General features: G+C 43.9%; 1 protein-coding gene across 3 annotated transcripts in view; it reads right to left on the minus strand.

The window, feature by feature from the left end:
• Positions 1–2,929: 2,929 nt before the first annotated feature.
• Positions 2,930–9,527, minus strand: part of LOC143285376 (uncharacterized) — a 34,789-nt gene continuing 28,191 nt past the window's right edge. For all 3 annotated transcript variants that reach the window (XM_076592601.1, XM_076592602.1, XM_076592603.1), the window contains 2 exons: positions 8,521–8,734; positions 2,930–7,737 (listed from right to left, as the gene is read on the minus strand). In XM_076592601.1, coding sequence (XP_076448716.1) covers positions 7,549–7,737; positions 8,521–8,734 — 403 coding nt within the window. In that variant the 3' untranslated portion in view covers positions 2,930–7,548. The remainder of the gene's footprint in view (positions 7,738–8,520; positions 8,735–9,527) is intronic.

A 9,527-nucleotide genomic window follows, 5' to 3' on the forward strand; every position in this document is an offset into this window, starting at 1 on the left:
AACAACAACAACGACAGCGAACAAAACATCAACAGTAAACTGAACAAACCTCCGACACTTTCATTCAGACGGGTGACGAGAGTACCGATCGTTGAAATTAAGTCACGGGTTTTGTCTTGTTTTGTTTGTTAATTTTATTTTACACCACAGTACACTGCACAGCGAACAAACGCAACACAACTCTGCATACTGTTAGTGGCTGCCACACACACACGCACACACGCACACACACACGCACACGCCACTCGTGTCATGTCCATTCCTCGCGGATCTTTCGCTCAGACTGAAGTGCCAACAAGCGATGGCACCACTGCCGAACACGAAACACGGAAATCAATAAGCACGATGTATGAAATGCGTGTCTCGGTGTGTTTGTCGTCATTCTGTGAAACTGCTTATAAACGAAACGAAAAACGATGGGGGTAGACAACATGAAGGGAGAGGAGGGAGGGGGGAGGGAGGGGGGGGGGTTATGGGGGTCAGTTAGCCAAGTAAAGAAAAGAAAACCCCATGGCAAAACTCAAACCAGATAAGTCTGCTGCCAGTGTTGTATGTACTACTTGACATGGACTCGCAGACAATGCTCTGCCTTTCATGGCTGTTTGTTGGTGTTGCCGTAATGGAATACTGGGCGTGTCACTTAATGCGATGGGGTGTCCCCCGGCTGTGTCTGTGTTCTGTTAGGTTTGTTTAGCGTTCTGTGTGTGCTGGTGATTCACTGTACGTGACTGGCTGGCTGTTCAGTTCTTTTATACTACCCGTCTGCACGAGTTGGTTTGCTTGGACTGTGTAAATTAATGAAGATAAAATAACTGGCATCTTCAGAATGACTTTTGCAGGAAATAATGTTGTTGTTGTTGTTTTTTAAAGTGCAAACAAATGATAGTAAGAGAAGCTAAATGTTTTGAACATTCCACGCTTGTACTGCTTGATGTCAAGTTGGGCTTACGCGTTTGCTTTTTCTCCACTTCTTCTTCGTCGTTCGTGGGCTGCAACTCCCACCTTTCACTCGTATGTATACGAGTGGGCTTTTACGTGTATGACCGTTTTTACCGCGCCATGTAGGCAACCATACTCCGCTTTCGGGGGTGTGCATGCTGGGTATATTCTTGTTTCCATAAGCCACCGAACGCTGATATGGGTTATTGATTGATTGATTGATTACCTCCATGTCGGGGTAAATAAACAAAACGGTCATACACGTAAAATGTTACATGTCTGAGTATGTATGTGTGCGTGCCTGATTAAATGACACAGGAAATGAACGATGAGCGCCCAGTGGCAGTCGTCAGCCGGCTCTACCCAGGAAGGCAGCCTGTTGTGCAAATGACCCCGTGTTTGTAAAGCACTTAGAGCTTGGTCTCTGACCGAGAATATGCGCTATATAAGTATCCATATCAATCAATCACATGGGTTACAGGATCTTTAAAGTGCGTATCTGATCTTCTGCTTGCGTGTACACACGAAGAGGGTTCAGGCACAAGTAGGTCTGCACATATGTTGACATGGGAGATCGGCAAAATCTCCACCCTTTACTCACCAGGCGCCGTTACCGAGATTCGAACCCGGAAACCTCAGACTGAATGTCCAACGCTTTAACCACTCGGCTGTTGCACCCGTCGCTTTTCTTATCTTTTTAAGTGTGTAACGCACACAAAGAATGCCTGTTAACATTTAATGTACGTACGACCGGATGAGTAAATGATTGGATGAATGAAAATCAACCAGCCAGTCACTGAATCATTGAACCGGTTAATCAAGAACGAATAACCGAGCAAACGAATGAACGAACTGATGAATCTTCTTCTTCTCCTTCGTCAGACGGACACCCCAGTTTCCGCGATGAAGGCAGCTGTATGCTGCAGGCCCTCCACACAGCTGTACAGCTTCCGGATAGCTGGAGTTGGGTCGGGCCAGTACCTCTTCCTGAGCACCTCACGGAGGGGACAGGACTTGAGCAGGTGATCGTGCTGTCTGGCTGTCAGTCCCACAGGGGCACCGTGCTGAGTGACGAATGGATGAATGAAATCCCAACACTCACTCACCAGTCCCTGTAATACCGTGTTCGTTTTTGGATATGCAGAGTAAGGCCCACCACTCAGATTATAATTGATCACAATTTGACATAAGTTTACAGTTGGGCCAACATCAAAGTGAGAGCTGGATTATCAATGGTTTTTCCACTGCAGTGGGAAATCATTTCCAGCTTAGTCTTTTGTGAAGGACCATGATTCTCAAACTAGGAAGTAAAATTGCACTGGCTCTTAGTGCTGCAGCCTTAGGGGCTAGTTGGCCTTTGGGAATCATCCAAACGCCGGCTGTCCTAAAACCCTCTTGGCCGACAGAGTGGGGATGTAACTTGGGCAAGACGCTCTCTACCATAATCAAATTCTAGTCCAGATATTAGGGACAGCAACTTCCTTCTCTGTTGTTCGGATGGTTATGGTCGAACACGACTGACTATCATGCAGAGTGCCCCAAGTTGTTGGTTGAAGCAGTCTTTATGATCAGATACAGACCTTCATGCAGAGTGTCACGTTCTTTGTGGGCCCGCTTCGGACGAACCAAGACAGACCTTGATTCTGAGCATTTTAATTACACCACCAGTTTTAGAGCAGTGTCAGGAAGTCAACACAAACAGTACATTCAAGTTTGCATCCTTCAAGGGGCGTAAGTAATCTGCAGAGAATCTGTTTCCATATATATGTCTCTATCTCTCATGTGTACAAGTAAAGAGCTGGGTCTATAGACAGACGAAAATTTTATTGATGGACAGACAGGATAGTAGATAGACAGAGAGACAGAGAAACAAACAGAAAGAAAGAAAGACAGAGAAAGGCAGACGGATAATACAAGGGATAAAATAATAAGCTGTGCTTATAATCCACCCAAGTTTGACGCACAAAATGCAAAACACTGAAAACAGAAGCACTGGCAGTCAATTATTTGCATTTTATTACAAGGAATTAAATTCAAAATTTATTTTCATCAAAGATAACTGCAATGTGTACTGAACAGAGAAAAAAAGAAACAGAGAGCGAGAGAGAGACACAGAGAGAGGGACAGACAGAGATAAAGAGAGAGAGACACACACACACACACGCACACACACACACACACACACACACACACACACACACACACACACACACACACACACCAGACAAAGCGGCAGTTGCAATGAATGATTAAACAATATATATCCAACTCGCATAATTTCCTTTCAAAAAAGCAGATGATCATTTAAAAATAAACCCAAAATGAAACAGCAAAAACACCAATGCCCACGTTATTATAATACATTGAAATACAGATAGTTTAAAGATGATAGTAATCAGTATAGTACAGGACAGTAAGACAGTGTAGAGAGGGACAAAGAGAGACAGAAGACAGACGGACGGACAGACAGACAGACAGACAGAGGCAGAGACAGAGAGAGAGAGACTCAGTCCCAGACACATACTGAGATAGATTATTCATTTAGGCCTGCAGCCTTCATGAAAGGGGATATGAAGGAAACAAAATAATAATCACTATATGAGAGACAGCAATGTCACAAAGAGAGAGAGAGACAGAAGGAAGGAAAGGTAGGCAAGACAGAGAGAGAGACAGAGAGAGAGAGAGAGACAGAGAAGGAAGGAAAGGTAGGCAAGACAGACAGAGAGAGAGAGACAGAAGTAAAGAGAAAGGAAAGGTAGGCAAGACAGACAGACAGAGAGAGAGAGAGAGAGAGACAGAGACAGAGAGAGAGAGACTCAGTCCCAGACACATACTGAGATAGATTATTCATTTAGGCCTGCAGCCTTCATGAAAGGGGATATGAAGGAAACAAAATAATAATCACTATATGAGAGACAGCAATGTCACAAAGAGAGAGAGAGACAGAGAAGGAAGGAAAGGTAGGCAAGACAGAGAGAGAGACAGAGACAGAGAAGGAAAGAGAAAGGAAAGGTAGGCAAGACAGAGAGAGAGAGAGAAGGAAAGGGAAAGGAAAGGTAGGCAAGACACAGAGAGAGAGAGAGAGAGAGAGAGAGAGAGAGAGAGAGAGAGAGAGAGAGAGAGAGAGAGAGAGAGAAGGAAAGGGAAAGGAAAGGTAGGCAAGACACAGAGAGAGAGAGAGAGAGAAGGAAAGGGAAAGGAAAGGTAGGCAAGACAGAGAGAGAGAGAGAGAGAGAGAGAGAAGGAAAGGGAAAGGAAAGGTAGGCAAGACAGAGAGAGAGAGAGAGAGAAGGAAAGGGAAAGGAAAGGTAGGCAAGACAGAGAGAGAGAGAGAAGGAAAGGTAGGCAAGACAGAGAGAGAGAGAGAGAGAGAGAGAGAGAGAAGGAAAGGGAAAGGAAAGGTAGGCAAGACAGAGAGAGAGAGAGAGAGAGAGAAGGAAAGGGAAAGGAAAGGTAGGCAAGACACAGAGAGAGAGAGAGAGAGAGAGAGAGAGAGAAGGAAAGGGAAAGGAAAGGTAGGCAAGACAGAGAGAGAGAGAGAGAAGGAAAGGGAAAGGAAAGGTAGGCAAGACAGAGAGAGAGAGACAGAGAGAGAGAGAAGGAAAGGGAAAGGAAAGGTAGGCAAGACACAGAGAGAGAGAGAGAGAGAAGGAAAGGGAAAGGAAAGGTAGGCAAGGAGGGAGAAGACAAAAGACACAGGCGGTTGAAAATAATTTAACGTAAAACGTGGACGAGATTCAAAGTAATACTCTTAACCCTTTCACCGCCAGTCAATTTAGAGTATGAAATTCTCCTGTGGTATAAACACAAAAAAGACAGTGGTTAAGAATAGCTGGGGATTCCCTCCGCGATGTATAGAAAATAATATGGCCTATCCTACCACCGAACATTAAGAGCAGTAGGTTCATGGATAACAGACCGATGAATGGTCACCTTTCAGTGACACGGGTCCTCTACCACGCTTGTGCATAAATGCGAGCTTGGCGGTGAAAGGGTTAATGGCAACAAAAATATATGTACAATCCTCCACGCGAAAAATCAAACAAAAACAAAACAAACAAACAAACAAACAAACAAACAAAAAACACACACATGGTGTTCTTCAGGGAGATCGTTACCAAAGCAACCAGATTTTTTGGCACTAAAAAGCACAATCATAATCCCAAAAATATAGGTAATCACCTACGCATAATGACAACCCACCAGTCGAAAAAAAAGAAGAAAAAAAGCTGCTCATTTACAGAGAATATGAGAGTGACACAAACACTGGAATTTAGTGACACATGTTGAAATACATACAAATGCATTTTTTGTACAATAATCTATGGCAATCATTTTTCTGGAATAATTTTTGTCTTCATAAAATGTCAAGAGCGACAGATGCATCGATAAACAGTGAGAGAGACAGACAGACAGACAGACAGACAGACAGACAGTGTCGAAAATACTTTCATCAACAGCTACAAAGTAGTACTCTGAACAGCAACAAGAAAGTAAAAGTAAAAGGTATCTACATACATGCATGTAAAGCATTTCGTGAAGGAAATTGTCAAAGCCCCCAAGCTGAAACCCAAACAAAGCTGTACACGTTAAAATAAATACATCATTGAAACAAATTCATACATTTCATAAAATAACAATTCACACTGACACTTTCATCATGCATAAAAGCTTTGCTAATTATATACATATCTATTGAGAAACAAAAACATACACAAACACACAATTTGTCATACATTTTGAAGAAAAAAAACGAAACCAAATCAAAAGACAACAAAAACAACAATAAAAAAAAAAAAGGGTTTCACAATCTTTGCTAAATGTAACCAACCTATGACTAACGCTACTAACTATAGACGGTGCGCGTTTTCTCGGAACATGACCGTATTCAAATTTGAAGATGCTACTCAATGCCTAGTCGAGTGGAAAGTGAGGGGAAAGGAGGGCGGGCGGGGGGGGTGGGGGGAAGGGTGCGTGTATCTAATTCTTCGGGTCCGGTTTCGATCTTTCATTGAAGCGTTAAGTTTTCCGGCAGAACTTTCTGACATCTTGTGCAGCTGCAGACTAGCTGTCAGTTCTTAAAACGCGTATTTCTCAGTGATGGCACCAGAACTACGTGGCACGGTCACGTTCAGATATAAGCTAGTGTCCAGACGTGCCCAAAACGTATTCATATGGCCATTACAAAATTAAATTAAAGTAAATTAAGTCCCCTAGCATTAATTACAGAGTAATTTCCCTTTTTTACTATCTGCACCAAAAACGTTTGCAAAATAAATAAAACTTCCATGCTGAGCAAAAGAAGTTCCTGTTTGAACAGAAAATGATAATAATGACTGCTCTTGTTGTTGGGTCAGAATATCAGATCAAAGTGCCAAGTTTAGAGAATACAAAAAATATAAATATAATAGTAAATGCAGTTTGCATATAATTAGGCTTCATTCTTTTTTTCTTTTTTTTTTGTGCCCATCCCAGAGGTGCAATATTGTTTTAAACAAGATGACTGGAAAGAACTGAATTTTTCTTATTTTTATGCCTAATTTGGTGTCAACTGACAAAGTATTTGCAGAGAAAATGTCAATGTTAAAGTTTACCACGGACACACAGACACACACACAGACAACCGAACACCGGGTTAAAACATACTCACTTTGTTTACACAAGTGAGTCAATGAAAATTTTAAAAAATCAGTCTTCAACATTGGCTTCAAAGAACATATTTCTGAGAATGGGAAACTTTTCTTTAATTACCGAAACGTTATATGAGGAACGTTTCCAGGAAATGCATTGTATTCGCCGACTGCACCGAGTATCAGCTAAACACGGTTGGTGGAGAAAAAAAAATCCGCACCTGTTTCTTGGAATGATTTGTTTGGCTCTGTTTCTCTGTTCAGTTTCTTTGTTTTTGTGTGATGATTTAACAGGACGTCTTGCCTTCTTCCTTCACTAAATAAAAAGATACTGATGTGAATCATTTCACACACACACACACACGCACACACACATACAAGCACACACACACAAGCACGAAAATTCACACACTCATTCACTCAAAACAACAATTGAGATCGACTTGAGTGATGAGTGAGAAATGTAATTAAAATCTGAGCTTAAATCAAAGTACCAAGTGCACGCTTGAGTGTGTGTGTGTATGTGTGTGCGCGCGCGCGTGTGTGTGTGTGTGTGTGTGTTATCGCTTCTGTTTTGATCGATTTTTTTTTTTTTGGGGGGGGGGGGGGGGTATTTTGGTCGTCATTCCATTGATGGCGTTGATGCTCTCAATATTGGTCTTCTTCTTACTTTCAGTACTCATCGCTTTTTTTTAATTTTTTTATTTTATTTTAGAGTTGTCGTTACAAGCTGCTGCTGTTATTGCTTGGCTTGGCTTTGTGTGTCTGTGCGTGCGTGCGTACGTAAGGCGCATGCGCGCGCGAGCGGACATGCGTATGCACACGCATGCGTGTGTATGTGCTGAGACTTTTTATATAATTATGTTCGTCTATTCACTCGATGCGCTCAATGTTCCTTGCTCAGTTCAGACGAAGGGGCGCCCGTGCCTGTGATAACCTTGCTACGTTCAGACGAGTGGCGCCCGCAACCTTGCTACGTTCAGGCGAGGGCCGGCTCGACAGCCCCGTAGTGCTGCTGGCGTGCGTGGGGCTCATTGGTGAGGGCGTCCTGCAGGTAGTTGACGAAGGCCTGCTCCACGTTGTCCACGCTGAGCCACTCCCGGTACTCGTTCCTCTCCATGGCCTTGTGCAAGGGGCGGGGCACTTCGCGCAGCGGCACGCGACCCACCTTCAGGTCAGGAGAAAGAGGAGGAGAAAGAGGAGGAGGAGGAGGAGAAAGAGGAGGAGTAGGAGGAGGGCATTAAAAATGTCTGCCAGTCTCTGTATCCTTTGTTTCCCCCTAAATGTCTGTTAATTTGTTGTTGTTGTTGTTGTTGTATGTTGACCTATCAAAATGGAATTTTTAAAATGTTAACAAAAAATTGTTGTTGTTTTTTGTTTTTGTTTTTTTTTTGGTTTTTTTAAAGAGATGAGGAAGTAAAATGATGGCGGGCAGGGAAAGGAGAGGGAAAGGAAGGGTTTGGGGATGACTAGCGAAGGTTCCACACATACATACATATCGACAAACATACGTTTTAGCTCTGAGACAAATGCACGTACGGACACACCTAAGGTCGAGAAAGAGGAGTAGGAGGAGGAATAGGAGGAGGATGTCGGAAATTCGGAAGGAAAATGGAGTTCAGGTGAAGGGCGGGGGTTTGACCAATGACTAGCAAAGGTTCCAATTACATACATACATACACAGACACACACATAGATGCTAGCACACACACACACACACACACACACACACACACACCACCGCACAATGATCCTCCTTCCCCTCCTCCTTCCACAAGCGCACACACACACACACACACACACACACACACACACACACACACGCACACACACATCGATGTCCTTCATTGTAAACCCCCCACCCAACTACATCCCAACCGTCCGCACACCCCTTCACCCCCTACTCCTACTCCCACTCCTCTAGAGACCACCCCCGTCCCTCTTCACCTACCATCAGGATCTGGATTCGATCCAACAGCCCCTCGATCTTGAGGTGGTAGGCCTGTTCCACGAGGAACTCACACCAGGCGTCACCCTTCAGATAGCGGGAGAGGACCACCAGAGCACACCGGCACCTGGGCATGCTGTCCTCATAGTTAGCCACCTTGATCTTGCCCGGTATCGCATCACGCTCCTCGAAATACAGCGAGAACCTGCCCTGGTACCTGCGTGGGCAAAGAAAAAAAAAAGTAAACGAAACACCAATGATAGAGTGTCATAAAAGAATAACACGCTGCCAAGCCATGTAATAAAGAACAATTGAAACAAAGAGAAGGAAAACAAGGAAAAACAACAACAACGAAAAACAACTACAGACCGTGCACAGATGGATCTACTGTCAAATTCGTAACGTAAAGAAATGCATCGTGTCGTTTTGTGCTGTGTTGTGTTGTGCGGTTCCTTGATGAAATGCATCGTGTCGTTTTGTGCTGTGTTGTGTTGTGCGGTTCCGTGATGAAATGCATCGTGTCGTTTTGTGCTGTGTTGTGTTGTGCGGTTCCTTGATGAAATGCATCGTGTCGTTTTGTGCTGTGTTGTGTTGTGCGGTTCCGTGATGAAATGCATCGTGTCGTTTTGTGCTGTGATGTGTTGTGCGGTTCCTTGATGAAATGCATCGTGTCGTTTTGTGCTGTGTTGTGTTGTGCGGTTCCTTGATGAAATGCATCGTGTCGTTTTGTGCTGTGTTGTGTTGTGCGGTTCCTTGATGAAATGCATCGTGTCGTTTTGTGCTGTGTTGTGTTGTGCGGTTCCTTGATGAAATGCATCGTGTCGTTTTGTGCTGTGTTGTGTTGTGCGGTATCGTGTCGTGCCGCGCCATGTGTTGCGTCATGCAGTACTTCGTGTTGTGCCGTGCCGTGTCATGTCATGTGATGCGTCATGTCGATGTGATGCGTAGTGTTGTGCTATTTATGTCATGTAATGCGTCGTATCATGTCGTGTCATGTGGCGCGTCGTGTC

The sequence above is a fragment of the Babylonia areolata genome, chromosome 9 (genome assembly GCF_041734735.1).
Source record: "Babylonia areolata isolate BAREFJ2019XMU chromosome 9, ASM4173473v1, whole genome shotgun sequence".
NCBI lineage: Eukaryota > Metazoa > Mollusca > Gastropoda > Neogastropoda > Buccinidae > Babylonia > Babylonia areolata.